Here is a 27,139-nt window from a genome sequence, read left to right as displayed (position 1 = left end):
GTAAGCCGCAAAGGCCAACCACACCGCAGGCGAAGAGATGTGGATAGGCAAAAACCTCCGGCAGATGGAACCGAAAAACCACAGGGACATGGAGCAGAACCCAAGCCCAAATCGTACACAGAGGGGGGAAAGAAAACCCCACTCCTTGCAACAGTAAGCCCCGCTCAGAAGGACGGAAATCCAGGCGGGGCGCAATGGAGCCTCAGGCCCCCAAAGCCGCTCCTCCCCAACCCCAGGAGTCTCTACAGCAGGCCCCGGGGCCGAGTCGACCTCCAAAGCCCCGGCCCCACAAGAAAAAGCCGGGGCAGCCGAGAGAGCTGGAAGAGAAGGGGCCCACTGGTCAGACCCCGGAGCATCGGCCGGAGGAACAGACTCGAATGCCTCCACAGCTACCCCGGACGGGGCAACCCCCGAAACTGCCCAATTCTCAGAACCTCTAACCCCGCCCCGACCCCGAAGCCTGCAGATGCGTAGGGGCCGGAAGCAGGAGGGGGGAAAAACAAGGGGGAAGTGGAAGGAACCAAGGCCGAAGCGACCAAAACCCCCAAGTCTGGGTCCCTACACAAAGCAGGGCAGCATCGGGGCGTCCGGGGAGGCGACAAACCCGAGCGCGTTGCAACAACCTACCTTGCAACGCGCGAGCTGCCTGCACCCATGGGAATTCATCAGCAGACTGGGTGAATGGAGTCACGAACAAGCAACAAAGCTCGCAGGACTCAGGGTCGAATGTGTCACCGACCCAACAGGCAGCATGACAGGCAAAAACAAGGAGTCACCCTGAGACAAAGGGACAGAGCAGCCCTGAACTCGCACAAAGCGAGAGGGGACGCAAGGGTCTCCAGTATCAGACCCGAGAGCCCCCGGGGGGTTTACCAGGGCCCCTAGACTGGGTCTGCTAAGGGTTATCCCAGGCAGGGCACTGCTAGCCGGCGCTCCAAACTACCAAGCAAACTGCTAAAGCTGAACCCACGGGACATGTCCACCTGTGAAGGCAAAGCAGGGGGCGCCACCACACAAATGAACCTAATATAAGGGGGGGGGGACACAAGGCAGATCCCCCTACCAGGCAAAAACAAATATAAAATAACCACACAAGTGGACAACGTACCTAGAGGGAACAGAGCCGGCCGCTGTCATAGGTGAAAACTAGCTACGCAGTACCCTGCGCCCCACCAGTGCTATAACTACCACTTACCCCAAGGTAAACAAGGGAGGAAAACCCCCAAACACTTGGGGCGGCTAAACGCCAAGCAGCAAAAAGTCAACAGAGGTAGACCCAAGGCAACTTGTGGAAGGCAACCCCAAGCCCCAAGGGTGGTACTTACAGGGCACTCAGGGAAGGTGACCCTAAGCACATGCAGCCCGAGTACCTGAGAATACTACTCCCAGCTCACACGACCACCGTAAGAGCAGCACTGCAAACAAGTCACAGCACTGAGACAAGGCCGGAGCTGGAGCCACACGACCGTGCATTATCCCATCAGCCGAGGAACTGGGGCTCCCCCTTCCCCCTCCCGGGGAGGGGGGAGTTGCGCAGACATGCGGCGCGGCTCGTGTAACTCATGTTTCTTAGTTCGTTTTCCTGGGGGAGTTCTGTCCACTCGTTTGTCGATTTTTGTTGTTAACCAGAATAGGGGTTTGTTTTGTGGCGCTTACCTTTCTGGGTGCCTGTCCCGGTCGATGGCAGATATAGAATGCTCCAAATCACATGCGCAATTCTATGGGCCATTGCTCCCCGTGCCTCTCTGAGGGGGCCAGGTTCTGGCTCGTGGCCCCCGGTAGGCCTAGAACTCCACCCACATCGACTGATGCAAAATAGTTAGGGTATCCATATCAGCCATGGATAGCTCCGGGGAGCCGTAGGGGCTCCCCCCAGAAAACATCGTTGAATGTAATGAAACGCCATTTTCTGGGTGAGTCCCAGAGGCTCCCCGGAGCTTACTAGGCTGATATGCTAATGTCAGACTTTGACATCAGTCATGTGAATGAAGTTCTATGGGCCTACTGGGGACCACGAGCTAGAACCTGGCCCGCTCAGAAGAGGCAAGGGGAGCAATGGCCTATAGAAACCCTCGTGTGGTTGGAAGCATTCTATGTCTACCATCGACCGGGTTAGGCACCCAGAAAGGTAGCATCCCAAAACAAATCCCTATTCTGGTGAAAATTGCAACCACATGCCGAACAAGTGGATAGAACTCCCCTATAATAAACGAGCAAACAATCACGACATCACACGTTGCCATCCGCGCAGCTCCCCCCCCTCCCCGGGAGGGTGCAGGGGTAGCCCCCAGACACATCACGCCGGCTATCCACCCCCAGTTCTGAGGCTGAATGTCAAAAAACGAGAAAAAAACGCCGACCGGAGGGAGGGCGGGAGGGATGCCGGGGAGCCTCCAGGACTCACCCAGAAAATGGCATTTCATTACATTCAACACTGGTTTTCTGTGGAGAGCCCCTTCGGCTTCCCGGAGCTACCTAACTAAAGATGAGAAGAAAAAAGGGACTCACCCGAGAGGCGGTCGTCACTCGCTCCTCAACTCAAAGTCGAGACAACAGGCCGCAACCTGCAACCCAAGGCTATACACGCCCGAGAAGGACTAGGAACATTAACAAGATAACGTGCAGCCTGGACCCTGTTCGACCTCCAATAGCCCCATGCCCAATAAATAGGCCAGGACATTACCAAAACAGCAGCCAAATGCCGAACTTACGAACGGCATGGGCACAATGAAAGACAGCAGGCTGGCTGGATCGAATAATCCTGCGAACAACCTGGGATACCCGCGCCCTGGAATAGGGAAGAAGGGAAACTGGGTCAACCCAAAGCGCGTCCTCTGCCAGAGGCCATAACGCGCAAATAACGGCGAAGAGCCACACACACAAAATATGATGCACCCCCGGCCGAACCAACCAAGCATCAACAACCCAAGGACCCCTTCTGAAAGCAGTAGACTCATTCTTCGCCAGAAAAGAAGGAGACGGCTGAAAACAAAGAAAAGACCACCAGGACTGAAAGAGCAGAAACCCCTGCACCGGAGGAGAGCATGAAACTCTCCGACCCGACGCCACCCAGAGGAAAATACCAAGAAAAAAAAGCTGTAGAAAAACAGTCTTGAACCAAGGGAGCCACCCCCCAAACCGAAGAGAAGGGAGAAGAGAGCACCCGGTGCAACGACCAGGACAGCTCAGGCGGCGCATGAGCAGGCCGGAGGTGAAAACAACACCCGAGAAAACTTGCGAAACTGAGCAGAAGTGACATCCACCCCAAATGCAAACTGCAGCGGCTCCGCCAGCTCCACTCGAAGAGAGGCGATAGTATCTGGCATAAGAATACGGTCCTGAAATAACGAAGAGAGAAAAGACAAAACAACCCCACCAGAAATTGAAGAAAACCTACGAAGAGACAAGTGTCGAAAAGACCACCAGGAAATTTCATACTGCCAGTCGAGACGAAACTTGCAGGTGTGATACCAACTTAGCCACCTGATCACCATACAAGTGGTGATAAACCTGCGTTAAAAAGACCAGACACGAGAAGTAGAGAAGATCGAACCAGCCACGTACCGGAATGGACCGATCTGCTGAAAAAGGCGGAGTCGCGGGAGGACCCTCGGATTCAGACATCGTGCAAGAAGCGCCTGAAACCAGGGCTGGGCTGGCCACCAAAGGGCCAACAGGACTACTCATCCTTAGTAAGTCTCTCTAAGTTAACCAGGACTTGGGGCAACAACCGAACCGGTGGGAAGAGGTACAGGTAACCCCAACTCAACCAGTCCAGCTGAAAGGCATTGACCTCGACAGCCTTGCTGTCTCAGAAGGGCGCCACACACACTGGAAGATGCCTCGACCAAGTCAATGCGAAGAGGTCCATCTCTAGGTGCCCCTATGTCCAGCAGAGCCAACTGAACTTGTCTGTGTCGACTGTTCATTCCATGGATAGGGAAATAAACCGAGACAGGCCATCCACCAGGACATTTGACACCTCCTAAACGTGAACCGCCAAGAGAGCCAAACCCCGAGAACTCAGCAAACGAGTCACCTGTCACCTAAAGCGACCCGCCCCAAAGACCCAAGGACCGCATTCAGAGCAGTCCGAATGGAGCCAGATCATGCTCCACGAGCAACATGAACCCTCTGAAGTAAATGCCACACCACCGCAAACTCCTGCGCCGTGTTGTGAGCCAGACAAAAGGACGGACCCCACTGACTTTGGCTGGCCTGGTGAGCACTGGTCACAAAACCCCAGCTGAGAGACGAGGCATCCGTGAACACATCGAGCGAAGGCTCAGGGGAGGTGTCAGGGCATAGAACCCCGAAAAACCCTCAGAGGAAGTCGGCGACTCAGCAGCAAACGCAAGGCTCTCGGGATCCGAACACAGCGATCGTGAGAGCGGCAGAAGGGACGCCCCTGAAGAAACCAGAACATCCGCCAAAGCCAGATCCGACCCGACGGGTAGACTAACATGGCCAAGATCAGGCTCCTGCACCGCCGCCCCAACAACCGACGTGTGATCCGGGTGTCCTCCAAAAACAGTCAGTAAGCGGGACCACAGCCGCAACAACATCGCCAGAGGGAGAGATAAGGAAGCGGTTTAAGAGTCCCACACAAAACCCAGCCCAGTCTGAACCTAAGAGGGAACTAAATGTGACTTCTTCCAGTACACCAAAAAGCTGACCCTGGAGAGCTGGTAAGGAACCAAATCCCTGGCGAGCTGACACGTGGATGGGGCTGGGAGCCCCCACCAGCCAATCATCGAGATAAGCCAGAACTCAAACGGGTCACCATGACCCGGGTAAGGCATGTGGACATGCGAGGTGCCAGATCCAACTGAAAGGAAGGCAATGAAAGTGGTAATTCTGTCACCCCCACAACAATGTAATGAAACAGAAACAGAACCAGTTCCTGAACACCAGATGAATCGAGATGTGCTAATACGCGTCCCAGAGGTCCAGAGACACCATCCAGGCACCCAGAGACAAAAGCAGCCGGACCCGAGAGGGAGTGGTCATCAGAAAGGAGGGGCAAAAGATCCAGGGGATCAGATGGGACAAGTCCAGTATGAATCGCAGGTCTTCCCGCAGGTCTGAAAACAGGCGGGAAACCCACTCCAGGAGATCTGACAGAGCGCAGGGGAAGAGGCCCGCCCTGCAAGCCCCAATCCCCTCGAAGGAGGTGGAAAGAAGCAACGCCACCGCAGGCCGGAGGAAAATGACCCGAATTGGCAACGAATCATGGGACCAGGCGAGAACAAACAGTGCGAGCCTTCCCCCTACTGCCCCGCCAACAGGGCGAACCGTGAAAGGGCCGACGACCCCTACGAGAGCTCGACTGACGCTCAGAGAGATCACTGAGCCAACGACGAGGGCCAGACCCGAATCTGGCACTACTGGCTTACGACGACTGAAGGAACCCCGAGATCTGGCGCGACCCTTCCATCAGGACCTCCACGTCCCCCCTGGAGAACCTACAAGTCCAACATAGGTTGTCAACTAGACGAAGCCGCCTGCAGAAGATTCACTACAGCAGACTCTACAAACAGCTACGGACAAAAAGGGGATGAAAATCTAAGAGCCAGGGCCCAAGACGATTCCAAAAATGAACAAGCACCACCTGTCAGCACGCAAGGCGAGAAGCAAAGAACAGACACTGCCGCCCACAGAAACAGCGCATATGACTTCACCAAGGCAGCCGGTGCCCGAGCTGCTGAAGCAAGCACACCGGACACTGGCCCGGATCCCATCTCCTCCACACCCACCACGAGCCAGTCCGAAGACAGCTCCAACAGGGAAAAGAAGTGCAAGTCCGAAGCCAAGTGCCTACGGGGACACAAATCCTTGGCCACCAGGGATGCCGAAAGGGAGGGAAACCTGCACGTGAAGCCGCACCTGGCCGACATCATAAGTTAGGATGGGGTGAACAAGAACGCATTGAGGTGCTTCAACTCGCCCTCCAGGAAAACCTGAACGACAGTAGGCAACTCTCGCCATTCAAGTGAGCAGTCCGACAGGACGAATGCCACACCCCCAATGAAAGAAAATGCAGTCTGCCAGCCAGGAAGACTTCGGTACCTTGTAACGCACCCAATAAGGAAAAGAGGAGCCAAACTCAAAAGAAAGTTTCATTATTGAGGCGTAATCCGAGTCTCGCAGGAGGTAAGCCGCAAGGGCCTCCCACACCTTCCTCGGTGGAATGTGGGAAGCCAAAAACCTCCAGGAGGAGGGAACCAAAGAACCCAAGGGAACTTGGAACCAAACCTGGGGAGGAGTCGAACTCATAACAAAATCGTACAGGGGGGGATAGGAAAACCCCCTCCCCCTGTAACAACAAGCCCCACACCGAGGGTACCAAACACCCAAGCAGTGACAAGTGGCCCAGGCCCCCTCAAGTCAACCCCCCAGCCCCGGAATCCTCCACGTCAGGACCTGGGGTCGAGCCGTCCTCCAAACCTACTTGCCTTTGGGAGAAAAAGCAGAGTCCACCGGAAAAGTGGGGATGAAGTGGCCCGCTGGCGTGGCCCAAAAGCTCTGGCAGGAGGACCAGGCTCGAATGCCTCCGCCGCTGATCTGCAAGGGGCAATCCCCGAAGCCACCCGAGTTTCTACCAGTATAATTCAGCGGGGCAGCTGTGGGGCATCCGGAAAGGCAACCAACCTCAAACGTTGCTGCTACCTAAACCTTGCATGAAACGCTAAAGCTGCCTGCACCTGAATATCAATCTCAGTGGACTGGGTGAATGGAGTACAAGCAAAGAAGACCACTCGCAGGACTCCGGGTCATAGGTGTCATTGACCCCAACAGGCAGCAAGGCGGAGGCAGATGGTGAGTGTCGCCCTGAGACAAGGGGACAGAGCAACCTTCAAACTCACACACGGCGAGGTGAGACTCAGAGGTCTCCTTCATTGGACCATTGAGCCCCAAAGGGGATTTCCAGGGCCCTTAGGCTGACTGCTAAGGGAAGCCCAGGCTAGGTACTGCTAACCAGTTATCCCAGAGCTACCAAGCAAACAATCTAAAAGCTGAACCCCTGCGACGTGTGCAAGCACAGTGACTTAGTGGAGGGCCACCAAAATCCTACAAGTGGTCCAACTGCCACACCAGGCAGACCCCAACCAGGCAAATCAAAACAAAACAAAAAAAGAAAACCCCGCAAAAGCACAACGTCTCCAGGTGAACAGAACTGGTCGCTATGTGTATATCAAACAGCTGCACAGTACCTCGCGCCCCAGCCAGTGACGAAACTACCTCCTACCCAAGGGCAAACACGAGTAAGAACCTCCCCAGCTGAACCTTCAGGGGCGGGTAATCACCGAGCAGCGACAGAACCACACCGAGATAGCTGCTCCTGAACGGCTCATGGAAGATAACCCTGAGGCAGCAAAGGCAGTACTTACGGGGCACCTAGGGAAGGTAGCCCTAGGTAACATGCAGCCCGAGTACTCTTGTGTTACTTCTGGCTCACACCCCACTGAAACAGAGCAACAACACCGTACTGGAGCATTGCGCAAAGAGTGGAGCCAGAATGATCGACCGTCACCAACACAACAGCCTCTTGAACTGAGGAGAGTTGCCGACATGGGGGTCTGGGACACCCCCCCCCCTCTGTCCCTCTCCCGGGGAGGGGGGTTGCACAGACGGATGCGCGGCAGTTGTGGTGACATTATGTTTGTTCCTTGTTTTTTTTTATTGGGGAGTTCTGTGTGCTAGTTCAGCTTTCGGTTTGCAATTTTCGACCAGCAGTAGTTTGCTTTGAAATTTCTACCTTTCACGATGCCTGACCTGGTAGATGGCAGACAAAGACTGCTTCCAATGACACGGGGGTGTCTTTAGGCCATTGCTCCTCATGCCTCTCTTAAGGGGGCCATGTTCTGGCTCTGATCCCCGGTAGGCTTAGAACTCCTTCGCTTGACTGTTGCCACAGTCTAATATATACACATCAGGTCGGTATAGTTCCGGGGAGCCGAAGGGGCTCTCCACAGAAAAGGGGGCCAACGCCCAGCCTCCATATGCAAATGCAGGTAACAATGCAGCTGGGAAGACGTGGGATGACTAGTAGCATATCCCTGGCATCCAGTCACGGCAACACACATAGTAGAGCAAAATGGCCGCCAAAACATAAACATCCAAGCAAAATATGGATGTACCCAACCCAAGGGTGCGTAAATCACACTGGCAAGTATAGCAAAACTAATGCAGAAGGGAAGGAGGGGACGAAAACCCTGTCCCCTGCAACAATAACCCCCTGATCAGAGGGCACAAGGAGCCCAAGTGTTCCAACCGTACTCCCCCCGAGCCCCAGGACAGAGTCCTCTTCCATGCCCACCACCTCTGAAGAAAAGGCAGAATCCAAGGAAAAGACTTCAGAGAAGGTTAAGTGACTACGATGAACTGGAAGCCTTGGCGAAAAGAATGGGCTCAACCACCTCCATGCCCGAATTGGAAGGGGCAGCCCCCCAAAGCCACCCCAAGCCTTATTCCAACCGAAACCTTGCCCAAACTCCAAAGCCCTCAGATGATTTGGAGCTGGAAGTAAGGAGGGAGTAGCAGAATGAACACGCCCACCTGGGAAGGAAGCGGGGGCACGGACAGAACCAAAGTTGAAGCGACCAACGCCCCCAAATCCCGGGTCCTAAAATCTCAACGGGGCAGCTCTGGAGCCCTCCAACTGGGCAATCAACCTGGTGCATTGCAAGGAGAGAAGCAAGTTTGCAATGCCGCCGCTACCTGAATCCTCTCATCCGCAGACGAGGAATAGATAACTGAAGCACAAGCGGGGAACACGTCCCGCAAGACTCCGGGTCATAGGTGTCACTGACCCATCAGGCAGCAAAGCGGAGGCAGAAGGTGTGATCGCCTCCCTGAGGCAGGGGCGACGAACAACTGTCAACATCGCACAAGGCGAGAGTGGACTCAGACGGATCCATGTTACCAACCCGAGCTCACAGGGGTTTTCCAGGGCCCACAGGGTACGTTAACTACATGGGAAGCTCAGGCACTGTGGTCAGCTAAGGTGGTAGACCTCCTTGCTTGACAACAGGCAGACCAACTACCAGTAGCAACAGTGAAACCTTTGAGGCAAGAAAGGAGGAAAGCCACCACAACCTAGGCTGGCCTAATAAGCAGCTAAGCAGACCTCCTTCATCCACAGAGGAAAAATTCCAAAAAATGAAAAAAGAATAAGCCCCTGAAACAATATCGCAAGCAAACTAGCAGCTGAAAAGAAATTTCACCCATCACACAGGTATTAGTAGACTGTACCAGAAAGCCCCAGACACCTGACTTACCCCAAGGGCAAAGACAGCATCAAGCGACGAAGCCCCTCAGTGGAGCGTGTGTCCCGAAAGTCCAGGGACGTCAACCCTGACACACAAGGGCAGTACTTACAGAGGACCCAGGGAAGGGTACGGGGCACCTGACAGCTGGGTCGACAGCACTTCAGATTCGTAGTCCTGAGGTTCCAGGTTCGATTCCCGGTGGAGGCGGAGACATATGGGCAAAATGTTTCTTTCACCCTGATGCCCCTGTTACCTAGCAGTAAATAGGTACCTGGGAGTTAGACAGCTGCTATAGCCTGTTTCCTGGGGGAGGGTGTAACAAAAATGAGGCCTGGTCGAGGACCGGGCCACGGGGACGCTAAGCCCCGAAATCATCTCAAGATAACCTCAAGGGTACCCAGAGCGCATGCAGCTCCAAGTAAGAGGAACCTCTGGTCACCACATCACACACACACACAGCTGGTACAGCCATACAGGGCAAAATCCAGAACGGGAAAGTGAGGCCAGAGGTGACTTCCAACCCCAAGCACATCAGACAAGAACTGAGGTGGCAAGTAGCTGGCTTGCCTGGGTGGGCTCCCCCCCCCCTCAAAATTGTAGGGGGAGGACATGCTAATGAGCGGGAGTACTAGTTGAAAACAAGCTTACCAGTTTCAGTTCTTTTTTTTATTCTTTTCTTTTTTAGGAGTTTTTTTGCATTTTTGGGCTATAGGTCGCATTTTACTAGCTAGTTGTTTGTATTGGCTCGCCTATCTTTCTGGGTGCTCACCCTGGTCAATGGCAGAATACGACATACTTTAAATGTAGAGTGGTTGTATGCCAATGCTCCCTTGCACCTCTATGAGGGAACCAGGTTCTGGTGCTGGTTTCCAGGTAGGCTAAAAAACTCCAAATGATCTAAGACCACAAACTTATATAGCACACATCAGTTCAGTTAGCTTCAGGGAGCCGATGGGCTCTCCCCAGAAATATACTATCTGTAATCATAAATTGAAGCTGAGGTTGGGGTACAACATATAAACACTCCACAGCAGATAACCTGATTCCTCAACACATTCTTAGATCAAGCATCGAAGGAGAACCCCAAATGTTGTGAAAATTCATCATGTAAACACTGCAAGAACATCATACACAGTAGTTGATGTACTGAATAACCTTGAAGATCCACAACACGGCTGGGGCCTTAGGCCGAAGCTTCAGTACAGTAACATCATAATAATAATAATAACAATAATAATAATAATAATAATAATAATAATAATATTAATAATAATGGATTAGGAAGAAAGATAAAAAGAACAGACATCAAAACCAATAAAATTTAATCACTAGTTCTGAGGAAATCAACACCACTGGCTTGAAAATTAATTTATTAAAAATACTAATTCAATTACATGACAGAAAAGTAAGTGCTATCCAGTCAACTCATGAGCATTATCTACAACCCACTGTGGAACAATCATTCTAACAGTATCCAACACACTCGCTCACATTTTCTAAGCCGGACATCAGCGTACAATTAAAAATATATCTTCTTACCAGCTCTACAGTATCAGCATGATCCAGTTGACCAGCATAATGGAGTGGAGTAGCACCATATACATCCACAGCCCCCAAGTGAGCCCCTCGTTCCAGTAAACGACCAACTATTGAAGTTAGTCCCCTGTATAATTAGAAACAGTTCAGAAAAACTAAGACACTGTATATTCATAAATACTATTTAAAAGGTATGTATAATAATATAATTATTCTGTAAATAGAACTAAACACACAGATACACTATGGTTACACTTTATATATACTGTATGTATTTTTAACAAATAGATCACCGAGTGTAATGAAATGACCTTTTCTGGACGAAACCTCAGCACTTCCACAGATCTTACTGCACAGGCATTCTTGGGCCACATTTGAATCACTAGGATTTTGTGGAATCCGAATCCAAGGAGAACCCAGACTTCTCCTTGGACTTCTCCCCATCTTGCCCCTTCTATGGGACGAGGGTGCCCATGGAAATCAAAGCTCAACTTACTACTGAGGTGAACTGCCTAAACAGTTTGTCACAAAACTCCACTACTTGATACCTGCTTGATACCTGCTTGATGGGGTTCTGGGAGATCTTCTACTTCCCATGCCCGACCCGAGGCCAGGCTTGACTTGTGAAAGTTTGGTCCACCAGGCTGTTGCTTGGAGCAGCCCCACATAACCATCACAGACTGGTTGGTCCGGCACTCCTTAACCCTTGTGTGGCGCCGGGCTATTTAGCATTTGTCACCCACAGGCGCATACAAAAAAAAAAATTATTTTTTCTTCTAAACCCGTTAATTTGTGTTCTCTGATCACGGGAAAAATAATAAAAAAATCGTGAGTGGCATATACTGCCCGCTATAGGGTGGGGAAGTCTGGCAATAAACAGACTCTGACTCAGCCTGTGTCCCAGACGGTCTGTTGCTCGCCAGCTGTCAGGCCGGAGTTGCCACAAAGAGATAATTATCTAATTATTTCAATGTCTCTGATTGATTTTAAGTAGTTTTTTGCTGTAATATTATTCAATAGTGTGTAGTGTGATATATTTATGTAATAAAATGAGTGAATCATCGCTGTACTCAAAAATATGGTGTGCATATTGTTGATTCAATTACTGTATTATGTTCATCAAGCAGTGAACAAATACTTTGTCGGTTATTACACTATATGCATAGGTTATATATAAGTATCTGCATGTTTTGTTCACCATAATGAACCACTAAGTTGCTATTGCTCGACTTACGATTGCCCCTACTTACGATAATTTCGAGTTACGATGTAAATTTCATTGAAAAATGCGACTCAACATCCGATGGTATCGTCGACTTACGATATTTGTTGGTACACATTCGGGTCGACCGAGGGCTTGGTTCCCAGTCACGCGGCCGACCTGCCTCAGTTTACTACAGCTGTCCGCTTAGTGACGATCGCGCCTATAAGAAATTTCGCTTTTGTGGTGATTTTTTTTGCACTTTGAACATTAAAGTAATTATTATATATCACGCCATGAGTCCCAGGAAAGTCAGTGGTAGGGCTCAACATATGAGATCCCATGTAAGGATGACCATAGAGCAGAAACAAGAGATCATTCATAAATATGAAGATGGTTTGTTGTACTGGCTAGGCAGTACAACAAATCTCAGTCAATGATATCCACCATACTGGCTAAGAAAAAGGACATTATGGGTGCTAAAGTGATGCATCATTACAGACAAATGTTAAAACAAAGGGAAAAACAAATCTCTCTTGACAAATTTGTAGTGAGACAAACAAGCAGTGAACCACAACCAGGTCCTAGTGGTATTCAGGCAAAACGTAGGAGAGAGAGAGAGTACCCCAGAGAAAACATCACTGCCTGATGTGATAATGGAAGGGGACTCCCCTTCCAAACAGTAAAAACTCTCCTCCTCCCCCCTCATCACCATCTTCCATAGGCCATCAAGAGCCCTCCATAAAGGTAAGTTAAACTTTGGTACTGTATTGTAATTAGAAAAAACATTGTATTCAGTATAAATGTATTTGTATGTTAATATTTTGAAGAGTGGGGAACGGATTAATTTAAATCCCTTTATTTCTTATGGGAAAAATCGCTTCGACTTACGATATTTCGACTTACGATCCGTCTCTGGGAACAGATTAGCATCGTAAGTTGAGGCCCCATTGTATAAGTATACATTCATCTAAGCTGGTATAGTGCCCAAAGAGCATAGTGGCCACCCTTACCCAGCATGATAAATCATGCAGATGTCACCACCTCCCTCACCAAAATGGCTTCTTCCCACACTCCTTTTGCTGTTATTACACTGTATATACACATTATATATAAGTATCTACATTTGTGTTCACTGTAACGAACCACTAGGTTGGTATGCTGAGTGGCAGTGACAGCCAGTGGCAGCCCATCACTGGCTGTCACTCCCTCCCTCCCTCACCTCACCTGACTCATCACCATTCTCCTCCCACCATACTGTTTTTGCTGTTATTCACTATATATAGATGTTATATACAAGTATCTGCATGTTCTGTTCACCATAGCGAACAACTAAGCTGGTATAGTGAGTCCAGACAGTAAAAGGTGGTCACATAGTCAGCAGAGAATGCTACCTCCCTTCCCACCAAGATTACTCCTCACACTAATGTACTAATTATCACAACAATCCTGCTATTATCAGAATCCTGGTCATTTTTATCACAGTCAGGGGTCTTCTGTAATACTATCATCGCTAAATAATAGCATGTACATATATATTATGTCATTTTTAGGCGATGCTGTGGTCACAAACTGAACAGCGGTGCTGTGAGCTCATGCTGCATGCACCAACCTTGCTGGCTCACTCAGTACTGAGGACCTCATACCCGGGAATGTGGCCCACGATTTAATAAAAAATGGTGTCTGTTTACAAGAGCCCTGATGAAGGTCAGGTGAACCCCGTGTATCCACGGGCTGTTTAAATCTCGCGTAGTACTCCAACACGTCATATGACGTGATGCGCAATTTATAGCAAGTTACTCAACACATCATATGACGTGTTGCGCAATTTAAGGGTTACTCTATGGCAATTATTAGTTCTATATTTTCCGTGATAACAAATTAACAAAGATTCTAACCTGTTACAAGCCCAATGAAGAGCTGTTCGAAACTGATTATCAGTTAAATCAACTTTGCATTTCTGAACAGATAAAATCACATCAACAGTATCTATTCTTGCCTCAGCCACTGCCAAATGCAGTGCTGTTACACCATCAAAATCTTGCCAATTGACGCTGGAGGGTGCTGCACAGATCAGAGTTCTTACACAGTGTTTGGCACCATCTGCCTTACTAATAGCTGCCCAATGCAATGGTGTTTTGCCCTCTTGATCTGGCATAAGATTGTTTGCTCCATGCTTTATCAGAAGACGTACATTTTCTTCAGATCCATATGCTGATGCCCATAAAAGGGGGGTCCTCTGAGAAAAAAATATGCAAATAAGATTATTACAAATACTAAATCATCATTATAAGACCATTTAATATAAAAAGCTCATTTTTATAATCATATTCATACTTTATTATATATTATTTTCTGTGGAGAGCCCCTCCAGCTCCCAGGAGCTATACCGGGTTGATATGTATGTATTCGACATCAGTCAATTCGATTGGAGTTCTAGCCTACTGGGGACCACGAGCCAGAACCTAGCCCCTTCAGAGAGGCACAATGAGCAATGGCCTGTAGAAACCCCCATGTGGTTGGAAGCATTCTATGTCTGCCACCTACCGGGTTAGGCACCCAGAAAGGTAAGCGTTTCAAAACAAACTCAACCTGGTTAAAATTGCTACCGAAAACTGAACTATCAAGCAGGGTGAATTGAGTCACGAACAAGCAACACAGCTCGCAGGATTCAGGGTAGAATGTGTCACCAACCCAACAGGCAGCATGACAGACAAAAACAACGAGTGACACCCCTGAGACAACGGGACAGCCACCCTCAAACTCGCACAAAGCCAGAGAGGATGCAAGGGTCTCCTCCATCAGACCCGAGAGCCCCCGCAGGGGTTTTCAAGGGCCCCTGGACTGGGTCTGCTAAGGGTTATCCCAGGCAAGGTACTGCTAACCGGCACCCTAAACTACCAAGCAAACTGCTAAAAGCTGAACCCATGGGACGTGTCCACTCACGAGGGCTAAGCAGGGGGTGCCACCACACAAAAACAACCCTAATATTAGGGGGGAGGGAAAATACAAGGCAGACCCCCCCACCAGGTAAAAACAAAAAGAAAAGAAAAATCACACAAGTGGACAACGTACCCAGAGGGAACAGAGCCGGCCGCTGTTATAGGTGAAAACTAGCTACGCAGTACCCCGTGCCCCACCAGTGCTATAACTACCACTTACCCCAAGGTAAACAAGGGAGGAAAACCCCCCAAACACTCAAGGCAGCCAAACGCCAAGCAGCGAAAGGCCAGCGAAGGTGGACCCAAGGCGACTTGTGGAAGGTAACCCCAAGCCCCAAGGGCAGTACTTACAGGGCACTCAGGGAAGGTGACCCTAAGCACATGCAGCCTGAGTACCTGGGAATAATACTCCCAGCTCACACGACCACCGTAAGAGCAGCACTGAAAAACAATGAACAGCAATGAGAAAAGTCACTGGAGCTGGAGCCACATGACTATGCACGATCCCATCAGCCGAGGAAATCGGGCAGGGATTGCCGGTGCGAGGGTCTGGCTCCTTCCCTTCCCTTCCCCCCTCCCGGGGAGGAGGGAGCTGCGCAGACATGCGGCATGGCTCGTGTGACGTCATGCTTGTTTGCACGTTTTTTTGGAGGGGAGTTCTGTCCACTCGTTTAATGATTTTCGTTATTAACCAGAATAGGGGTTTGTTTTGTGGCGCTTATCTTTCCAAGTGCCTGTCCCGGTCGATAGCAGATAGAATGCTCCAAATCACATGTGCATTTCTATGGGCCATTGCTCCCCGTGCCTCTGTGAGGGGGCTAGGTTCTGGCTCGTGGTCCCTGGTAGGCCTAGAACTCCACCCACATCGACTGATGCAAAATAGTTAGGGTATCCATATCAGCCATGGAAAGCTCCAGGAAGCAGTAGGGGCCCGCTCCAGGAAGCCGTAGGGGCTCCCCCTAGAAAACCGCCGACCAGTAGGAGGAAGGGTTGCCAGGGAGCCTGCGGGGTTCACCCAGAAAATGGCGTTTCACTACATTCAGTGCTGGTTTTCTGTGAGGAGCCCCTACAGCTCCCTGGAGCTACATACCCAAAGAGAAGGAAAATAGGGACTTACCTGGGAGGCGGCAGCCATAAACTCCTCAACGCGAAGTTGACAACTGGCTGCAACCTGCCACCCAAAGCAACACAAGAACGCATAGGAGCAGGCATGTTCACCAAATAAAGTGCAGCCTGGACCCTGTTCGACTTCCAAAATCCACACGCCGAATATGAGCCCAAGACATGTTACCAAAGCTGCAAACTTCCGAACGTCATGGGCACGAGGATAGACCGCAGACTGGCTAGACTTAATAACCCTGCGGACAACCTGGGAGACCAGAGCCCTCGAACAGGAAACGAGGGAAACCGGATCAACCCAAAGTGCATCCCCCAGCCACTCCAGCTGAGGCGCGCAGGTAACGGCGAAGAACCGCAACCGGACACAACACATGATGCACACCCTGTCGAACCAGACCCAGCTAAGACTGAACCTGAGAGGGTACCAAATGGGCCTTCCTTCAGTTCACCAAGAACCCGAACCCGGCGAGCTGGGAAAGCACCAAATCCCTGGGGAGCAGACACGCGGACTGGCTGGGAGCCCAAACCAGCCAGTTGTCAAGGTAGGCCAACACCCGAACACCTAGCAAATGCAGGCGGGTCACCACGACCCGAGTATGGCGTGTGAAAACGCAAGGTGCCAGATTCAACCTGAAGGGAAGACAACAAAAGCGGTAACCTTGACTCCCCACAACAAAACTGAGCCAGTCACTGAACCCCAGATGAACCGGGACGTGCCAATACGCGTCCGTGAGGTCCAGGGACATCATCCAAGCACCCCGCTCCAAGAGAAGACGGACCTGGGACAGCGTAGTCATCCTGAAGGAGGGACACAAAACCCACGGGTTCAGACGGGACAAGTCCAGAATGAACCGGCGGTCCACGCACTCCCATTTCAGGACTGGAACCAGGTGGAAAACCCACCTGAGGGACGCCGTCGTTTTGACCACGCCCAAGCGAACCCACTCCAAGATGACCTGACAGAGAGCAGGAGAAGAGGCCTGCCCTGCCAACCCCGAACCCAGCGAGGGAGGAGGAGCCACCCAACGCCACCACAGGCCGCACGAAACAACCCGAAAAGCCCCCGAATCGTGGGACCAGGCATGAGCAAACTGGGCGAGCCCCCCCCTTCCCCCCCATCATCCTGTCAATGGGACGAACCGCGAAAGGGCTGATGCGCCTTGCGAGAACCCAAGCGGCGAACAGGGTGGACCCCACGCTGACCAGTAACAGCCTGAACCGAAGCCGTCACCAGCCCCAAATCCGGCACCAGAGGCCTACCCCGACAAAAAGACCCCCCCCCCCCAGCCCTGGCACGACCCTTCTGGGAAGGCCCCCCCGCAAGCCCTTCGGAGCAACAACAACTCAGACATAGGTCGACAACTAACCGAGGCCGTCTGCAGGTACTGCACCACAGTTGCAGTACCTGCAACTGCAGACTTTTGGCTGCAATTTTCACCAGAATAGGGGTTTGTTTTGGGACACCTACCTGTCTGGGTGCCTAACCCGGTCGATGGCAGACGTAGAATGCTTCCAATTACACGGGAATTTCTATAGACCAATGCTCCCCTTGCCTCTCTAGAAGGGGCCAGGTTCTGGCTCGTGGTCCCCGGTAGGCAAGAACTCCATACATTTACTGATGCCAGAAAGTTATACATATCCATTCAGCCTGGATAGCTCATTGGAGCCAACGGGGCTTCCCCCAAAAACCCCTTGTTAACAGAAAGATAACAGGTTTTCCAGGTGGATCTCATGCAAGAAAGAGTTAAGTTCCTTGATTAGCTCTTTTGGCTTATAGCAAGTGGTCACTTGGTGGTGGAGTGAGACTTCTTTAATTTCCTTATTCCTCGAATTACATAATACGATTACAATGTACTTACAGATATACTTCTTATTACAGGTTAAAAATCATACATCCAGCATATCTGTCGGTGATCTATGTGAAATGTCAGCTCTGGCTTAGGAATCAAAAGGGGAAAGGGGTGGAGCTCTACTAAGAAAATATTGCTTTAGAGCAATATGCATAAGAAGGATTAAAAGAGTAAACATTAATCCATTTATTATCTAATACCATATAATACTATACTGTATACCTTTTTGTGATCTTCTGTATCTAATGTTCCAGGAGCTGCATACTTGAGTAAGGCTTGCAGACACTTGTGGTTACTATGAATGGCTGCATGATGAAGTGGTGTGACCCCTCTCACATCTTGAGCTAGCCACACACCACCAAGATTCTCTGAGTGAGCTATTCCTCCACTCTCAACTGCATGAAGAATGGCCTTGATGCATCCTAGATGACCCTAGATGAATTATAATTAATTTTAGCAAATATTTAATACTTAAATAGCTTTTTTCTCAAATTTCTTCTTCTACTACCATTTTAGAAAAGTCTGTTTTCAGACTGCTCACTCAGTTGAGAGTATATTTTTTCTCTACACTTCCACACAAAATCAAACAATTCCTGTTGTTGGGGACAGAAAGCCTGTACTTAAGACTAACGAGCTCCCTCTAGGTCAAAGATTGATCTTTCACAGGTTGAAACCCACAACAGTTGCTGAACTCCCAGATGCCCATTTACTGCTTGCAGAACAGAGGCATCAGTTGAAAGGAAAAATACAAACCATTTCTGTCCTTTCCAGGGAGCTGAACCAGGGATTCTCGATTGTGAGTTGAGGACAAAGACCGCTGTGCTACAGGACCCCTAATACCTTAATCTTCAACTTGGTTTGCTCTTCAAATTTATTCATTAGTATTTTGTTTAATGTAAACTATACATACAAATTTAGCACCCATTTGCCAGGCAGAGTTCAGCAGAGTTAAACCATATTCAAACCACAGCTTAATCTTACCCATTTGCAGTTCAAGTACCATGTACATATACTATCCCTTTTGTTCACTTCTATTACTGTCACTTCCTTTCTCTTGGAATAATGCACCTATATATCATACACAAACTATTACTTTCAAAATTAATCCACTAGAAACAAATGAGTGTGTTGGGTAAGATATGTTTCACTAAGAGTAATGATAAGGATAATATGCATGTATACCAATAAAAAAACCAGCTTTGAATGTAATGAAACGCCATTTTCTGGGTAAGCCCCGGAGGCTCCCTGGAGCTTATCGGGCTAATGTATGTTATATTAGACCGGGACATTAGCTAAGGAGTTCAGACCTACCAGGGACCAGCACCAAAATCTGGCCCCTTCAGAGAGGTTTCAGGGAGCAATGGTCCTGGAAAACCCCCTTGTGGTTGGGGTTTTCCTTATCTGCCATCAACCAGGGTTAGGCACCCAGAAAGGTAGGCATAACAAAACAAACCCCACATGGTAAAAAACTAAAACAAAAAAACGAACAGAGAGGTAGAAACTCCCTACAATCCCAAGGAAACAAGCAAGCAAGCAAACATCACACTTTACTGCCGCGCCGATCATCCGCGCAGCCCTCCCTGCCCCGAGAGGTAGAGGGGGGAGCCCAGGACCTCACCGCGCCGGCTGCCTAGCATCAGTTCGGAAGCTAAGCTTCAACCAATGCGAAAAAAACGCCGACCGGTGGGAGGGAGGGTTGCCAGGGAGTCTCCGGGGCTCACCCAGAAAATGGTGTTTCATTACATTCAACGCTGGTTTTCTGTCGGGGAGCCCCTACGGCTCCCTGGTTGATACCTGGTTGATACCTGGTTGATGGGGTTCTGGGAGTTCTTCTACTCCCCAAGCCCGGCCCGAGGCCAGGCTTGACTTGTGAGAGCTTGGTCCACTAGGCTGTTGCTTGGAGCGGCCCGCAGGCCCACATACCCACCACAGCCCGGTTGGTCCGGCACTCCTTGGAGGAATAAATCTAGTTTCCTCTTGAAAATGTCCCTGGAGCTTCAAACCCAAAGAGAAGGAAAAGAAAAGGCTGACCCGGGAGGCGGCCGCCACAAACTCCGCAACACAAAACCGAGACAACAGACTGCAGCCAGCGACCCAAGGCAACAAGAACACACAGGAGCAGACGCACGCATAAAGAATGGGCAGCTAGGAACCTGTGTGACCCTCAAATCCTTGCGCCCGAAATGAGCCCTAGACGTCACCAACACAACAGCGAAAGCTGCAAATGTCTGAACAGCAATGGCACAACGACAGACCGCAGGCTGGAAGACTTAAAAACTTTATGGACAACCTGGGAGACCCGAGCCTTGAAACAGGGAACAAGGGGAACCGGATCAACCCAAAGCGCATCCCCAAACACGGTACGCAAGTAACGGCAAAAAAGTGCAACCGGACAACACAGTACGCACCCCCGGCCGAACCCAAGGACCCCTCCGGAAAGCAGCTGTCTCGACCGTCGCCAGAAGGACGGAGAAAGGCTGTAAACGTACAAACCTACCACCAGTACCAAAGAGCAGAAACCTGAACCAAAGGGGCTACCACAAACTGAGGAGAAGATAAGAAAGCACCCTGATAAAGGACCAGGACGGCTCAGGCGACACAAACAAAACAAAGCGTACGAAAAGGGGCAGATGTGACGTCCACCCCGAACACAAGCCGGAGCGGCTCCGCCAGCGCTGTACAAAACGAGGTGACAGTAAGAAACATCAAATAACTGCAGTCCTGAAAACCCAAGAAAAGGACAAGACACCCGATGCGAAAGAGAAGACAACCTACGAAGAGCAACAAAAAGGTGCATAGAAACACCAGAAACGTCATACTGTCGCCAAGACGAAGCTCGCCGGTGGGACACCATCAACAAAGCCACCTGATCACCACAGAGATGGTGATACCTGCGTCAAAAAACCAGACGCGAAGAGATGAGGGGAAGGCTGAACCAGTCACGTACAGGACTGGTCCGACCTGCCGAAAGAGGCGGAGCCGCAGGAAAACGCCCCGGGGTTCGGACACCTATCAAGCAGCATCTAAAAATAAAGCTGGGCCGGCCACCAAGGGACCATAAGGACTACTCTCTTGAGGATAGGCTCCAACCGAGCCAGAATCCGAAGAACAGCTGAATCGGGAGAAGAGGAACAGGTACCCCCACCTCGACCAGTCCTGCCGAAAGGCATCCACCGTGAATCCTCGCAGAATCCTTACCACCGTGAATCCTTACCCGCCTCGCAGGCGGGTAAGGGCGCCACATACAATGGGCAACGCCTAGACCACGCTGACTCGAAGACGTTCATGGCCAGGAGTCCATATGTCTCGCAGAGCCAACGAAACGAGTCAGCGACGACTGGCCAATCAGCGAACAGAGGAATGAACCAAGACAGGCTGTCTGCCAGGACATAGCACATCGAAGTTCAGAATCCCACACAACTGCTCGAGCAACTGCTGAGTAACCCGGGACCCCCTCGTGAACAGCCAAAGGTGGGACCACAGCCGCAGCAACACTTCTGGAGGGAAAGACAAGGAGCGGCCCAAGAGCCCTAAACAAGACCCAGCCAGGTCCGAACCCAGGACGGAAACAGATGGAACGGCCTCCAGATCACCAGGAAACCAAACCCGGCAATCTGGAGAGAACCACGCCCCTGGCGAGCAGACAAGCAGACTGACTGGGAGCCCACACCAGCCAGTCGTTGAGGTAGGCCAGACACTGAATCCCAAGCAGACTCAGACAGGGCACCAAGATTCGGTAAAGATGCGTAAATACACCAAGTGCCAAGTACAAACTAGGGAAGGCAACAAAAGCGGCAAGCCTGAAGCCCCACCACCAACTGTGCCAGTCCCGGAAAACTGGAGAGGAACGTGCCAAGAATTGACCTGGAGGTCCAGGGCCACCATCCAGGCACCAGGCCCCAACAGAAGCCAGACAGGAGACAACAGTCCTTCGATGAGGGCATAGAATCCAGGGCGCAGACTGAAGAAGTCCAGAAGAACCGCAGATTCGCCAGGTCCGTGTCTGCATAGAGCAGACAGGAACCCCAGAAGGATGGGGCGGATCGACCACGTCCAACGCACCCACTAAGATGACATGACGAAGCACAGGGAAAGAAGCCATCCCCGCCAGCCCTGAACCCCCCAACGGGGAAGAAGTTGTCCACCGCCGCCACCAAAGGCTGGAAGACAACCAAAAACGCCTACTAACTGAGGGACCATGCGAGAGTCAACAGAGCAAGCTGCTCATACAGCGCCCCGTCAACAGCGAAAGGAACAGAGCCCCTTCCGAAGAAAAGTATACGTACACATATACACATACATATATAAATACACGCACACACAAGGTGTATGACACACACGTGTGTATGCACATACACATGTGCACACACACAGTGTATACATGCGCGTATACACATATACACGTAGACCCCACATAGACCCCACACAACCTATATATTAGGTGAGAAATCTTTAAAGAATTCTGATAAAGAGATCTAGGGGTGGTTCTAGATAGAAAACTATCACCTGAGGACCACATAAAGAATATTGTGCGAGGAGCCTATGCCACGCTTTCTAACTTCAGAATTGCTTTTAAATACATGGATGGCGATATACTAAAGAAATTGTTTACGACTTTTGTTAGGCCAAAGCTAGAATATGCAGCGGTTGTGTGGTGCCCATATCTTAAGCAGCACATCAACAAACTGGAAAAGGTGCAAAGACATGCTACTAAGTGGCTCCCAGAACTGAAGGGCAAGAGCTACGAGAAGAGGTTAGAGGCATTAAATATGCCAAAACTAGAAGACAGAAGAAAAAGAGGTGATATGATCACTACATACAAAATAGTAACAGGAATTGATAAAATCGATAGGGAAGATTTCCTGAGACCTGGAACTTTAAGAACAAGAGGTCATAGATATAAACTAGCTAAACACAGATGCCGAAGAAATATAAGAAAATTCACTTTCGCAAACAGAGTGGTAGACGGTTGGAACAAGTTAGGGGAGAAGGTGGTGGAGGCCAAGACCGTCAGTAGTTTCAAAGCGTTATATGACAAAGAGTGCTGGGAAGACGGGACACCATGAGCATAGCTCTCATCCTGTAACTACACTTAGGTAATAAAAAAAAACTTAGGTAATTACACGTGAAAAGAAAATTACAAGCCGCTGACCAGTGGGCAGAGAGAACCACGCCGGCCAGGCGAAGAAGGCACAAAACTGCATCAAAAGGCCCACCTCGACAACAAAACCCCGAAGTCCCTGCATGACCACAACACGTCCCAAGACCCAAAACGATCAGTCTGCAAGCTAGTAAGACCCCAGAACCTCAGAGGGAAGAACTGGGTCACACACGAGGAAACAAAAGCCCCCTGAACCCACAAAGGGGGCCCAAGAGGAAGAAACCTCCGGAACGAAACCAAAGAACCCAAAGGAACCCGAAATCGAACCAGGGGGAGCCCAAATCACCACATTTGCCGGCGGAGATACACCACAGAAAGGCAAAGCACAGCCCCCAGACAGAACCCACAGGGAAACAGTCAAAACAGACCGAAAACCAAGGGACAAGGTGTGGGAGCAAGCATAACAGACAGGGACACTGAGCCCAAACCCTAGGGCCCAGACCCAAAACAGACAAAACGGAAAACCCGGTGTAAAATCAACACTCAAACGTTCCCAGAGGAACAGAAAACGGGCAGAAAACACCAGAAGAGCAAAGAAACGACAACAGGAGAATAAAACCCCTGAAAAAGGTGAAAAAACTCACCCAAGACGCTCGCTCGCACAGCCCGGCGCATGTAAACAAACCGTAACGCCGCCCTGGTGGCCACTCCGGGAAACCGGCAGAAGAAAATGGCCACCAAAACAGAGGGCTGTGACCGACGCAAAAGATACGAAAACACCCCAGCAAAAGTGGGAAGCAAGCAGACTGGATGGGCGAAAAACTACGCCCAAAAGCAGAAAACCCAGGCAGGGGCAAACCGCCCCAGAACTGCTAGCAGGCATCCCCCACAGCCTCGGAACCCACAACAGAGACCCCGGGGCAGAGCCATCCTCCAAGCCCTCCGCCCTTAAAGAAAAGTTAGAGTCCATGGGAAAGGCAGCAAGAAAGGGGCGCGGGTAAGACCCAAAAGCCTTGGCAGGAAGAACAGGCTTGAAAAACTTCCGTCCCCAACCCGAATGGGGCAGCCCCCGAAACCGCCCGAGTCTCGGCCCCAACTAAACCACGCCCCGACCCCGAAACCCGCAGACAGTCTGGAGCCGGGAACAGGGAGGGAAAGGGGCGAACAGCACCTAACCAAAACGAGGAGGCCCCAGTGGCATCCGAGTGGGAAACCAACCTAGCGTGCTGCAGCAACCAAACCTAACTTGCAACATGGATGCCGCCTGTACTCTGAACAGTAATAACATCAGGAGAGTACTGGAGAACAAGCAGAGAATATCTCTCCCAAGACTCCGGGTCAAGGTGTCAGTGACCCAACAGGCAACATGACGGAGGTAAAAGAGGCGACTGTCACCCTGAGACAAGAATACAGCAACAAACGAACCAGCACAAGATGGGTTGGAACCTGGAAGACACATTCAATGGTCCACCGAGTCCCGACTGGTTTCCAGGGCCCGTAGGGGTAATAACTACGGGAAGCCCAGGCAAGGTGTTGCTAACCGGTTAAGAAACCCAAAAATAACAAGGGGTAGAGGACAACACTGAAAACCCCTGCGACGTGTACAATCACGGGGGCCTAGCAGAGGGGCACCAAACACTACCAGTGGAACTATAGCCACACTAGGCAGACCCCCACCAGGCAACTAGGCAGACCCCCACCAGGCAAATGAAAATAAAAACAAAAGAAAAACCCCGCAAAAGTACACTGTCCCCAGAGACAACAGGAACTGGCCACCGCGTAGGTAGCAGGTCACGCAACACCTTGACGCCCTAACCAGCACAATACTAGACCCTACCCAAGGCCAAACAAGGGCTCCATGCCCCAGCTAGCCCCAAGGGCGAGGCAAATGCCGAGCAGCAAGAACTTCTACGGGAATGGTTCCCAAACACCCTAGGGAAGATAACCCTGTCATGCAGGGTCAGTACTCACGGGGCGCTTAAGGAAGGAAGCCCCTAAGCAAATGTAGTCCCCGGTACTGATGAGGAACACCTGGCCACTGCAGAACACAAAACATGGTAGTGAGCGCCATGAAGGCAAACACCGCCTAAGAAACTGAGGCCAGAGAAGCGTCTGTCCCGGTTGACATTAGCTTAACTGGAGTGCTATGCAGCCGGTGCAGTGAGGTCCGGGGCCCCCCACATCCCCCTCTTGTGGAGGAGAGGGCTGTGCGGACGAGCAGCGCAGCAGTAGTGTGTTATGTTTGTTTGTTTCCTTGGGATTGTAGGGAGGTCTACCTATTTCTTCGGTTTTTGTTGTTAGTTTCTTACCATGTTTGTTTTGTTATGCTTACCTTTCTGGGTGCCTAAACCCAGTCAATGGCAGATAAGGAAAACCCCCAACCACAGGGGGGTTTTCCAGGGCCATTGCTCCCTGAAACCTCTCTGAAGGGGCCCAGGTTCTGGCTCATGGTCCCTGGTAGGTCTGAACTCCATAGCTAATGCCCCGGTCTAATATAACATACATTAGCCCGATATGCTCCAAGGAGCCGTAGGGGCTCCCTTGAGATAAAAAAATTTCTCTACACAATTAATTAACTTCGATTCTATTCCTGAATACATTGAATAATTATACTTTAGCTTTGGGTTCTTCTATTTATTAGTTACAGTTGAGTTTACACAAGTTTAATAAATGTATTATACCCAAGAACTTATAACAAAAGGAGTAGGTGTTCTCTCATGTAGGATTCTTGCACACTCTTTACTTAAGTCCTCTTGTTTATAAAGTATTGCATGGTGCTGTACCTCCAACTTTTCAAACATATGTGAACTGCTGTTTCCCAATAACTTCATTAAAATAGACATATACAGTATGCTGGTAAAAAAATTGCAGTTATGGTTCATAATTCAAGGCAATTCAGTTCTTACTTTATAAGCAGCAAAATGTAGTGGAGTACGATTATGAGAATCGGTAGCATCAGGTCTAGCTCCAGCTCGGAGAAGTGCTTCCACAGCTTCTTGGTGGTTACCCATTACCGCATACACGAGAGCAACCCGTCCCCACCGGTCACGAGCTTCGAGGTTTATACTTGCATCTGGAATTTGTTAAACACTGTGGTTAAATCTGAATCATAACCAAACAGAACAGGCATGCCAAGGCTGTCATACTTCAAGACAATGAGTAATGAAATGTATACAAGGGGTGTAATAATATTGGTGTTGAAATTAATACTGCACATGGTAATTACCTAAGTGTGCTCAACAAGCCAGGCAACTAAGGATTTACCTGGTGTTATTGCTGTGATGCAGCCCATGTTCCTAAAATGAACGTACAGTGGTACCTCCATTTACGAATTTAATCCGTTCCCAGAGATGGGTCGTAACTCAAAAATTCCTAACTCGAAACAAATTTTCCCATAAGAAAATAATGTAAATTTAATTAACCCATTCCACACTCCCAAAAATATTAACTTCAAAATACATTTTATACAGAATACACACACACATTTTGTACTATAGTATATACAAGTATAGCTTAACTTTATTGATGACTCTTGTTGGCGTACAGAAGACGGTGAGGATGAGAAGAGAAGAGGTGTTACTGTTTGGAAGGGGAGTCCCCTTCCATTATAACATCAGAAAGTGATGACTTCCCTGGGATATTCTCTCTCCTACGTTTTGCCTGCATACCATTAGGACCTGGTTTGGCTCACTGCTTGTTTTTTCAATAAGAACCTTTCCATAGACTTGTTTTCCCTATGTTTAACACTTGTCTGTAGGAAGACATCACATTGTCTCACTATGAATGAGAGAATTTTTTTCCAATTGTATGGAAAACAATTGGAAAATTGTTTCAAAATGTTTTTTGGAAACTATTGTTTTCCTCTATGGTCATCCTCACATGTGTTTTCTTAGGTTGAACCTTACCACAGACTTTCTTGGGGACCCATCTCATGATATACAGTATAATGATTACTTTTATGCTCGAAAAACAAAAAACACAAAAACAATTAAATTCTTTACAAAGAATTCAAGCGCGATCATCACGAAGAGGGTGGTCTGATAAACTGAAGTGGGGTCACCCGTGCAACCAGGAACCACGTGCTCCATCGACCCATACGCGAATCAACAAAGTAGCAA

At 49.9% G+C, this 27,139-nt stretch overlaps 1 protein-coding gene across 6 annotated transcripts in view; it reads right to left on the bottom strand.

Annotated features, from left to right (window-relative positions):
- LOC123757979 (inversin) overlaps window positions 1–27,139 on the bottom strand; it is a 195,027-nt gene that overhangs the window by 93,307 nt on the left and 74,581 nt on the right. For all 6 annotated transcript variants that reach the window (XM_069338860.1, XM_045742048.2, XM_069338859.1 and 3 more), the window contains 4 exons: window positions 25,928–26,094; window positions 18,143–18,352; window positions 13,908–14,248; window positions 10,812–10,935 (listed from right to left, as the gene is read on the bottom strand). In XM_069338860.1, the coding sequence (XP_069194961.1) occupies window positions 10,812–10,935; window positions 13,908–14,248; window positions 18,143–18,352; window positions 25,928–26,094 (842 nt within the window). The remainder of the gene's footprint in view (window positions 1–10,811; window positions 10,936–13,907; window positions 14,249–18,142; window positions 18,353–25,927; window positions 26,095–27,139) is intronic.

Source organism: Procambarus clarkii, chromosome 40, assembly GCF_040958095.1.
Source record: "Procambarus clarkii isolate CNS0578487 chromosome 40, FALCON_Pclarkii_2.0, whole genome shotgun sequence".
In the NCBI taxonomy this organism is placed as follows: Eukaryota; Metazoa; Arthropoda; class Malacostraca; order Decapoda; family Cambaridae; genus Procambarus; species Procambarus clarkii.
Note: the sequence above shows the minus strand (reverse complement) of the source record. Positions and strands in the feature narration are given on the sequence as shown.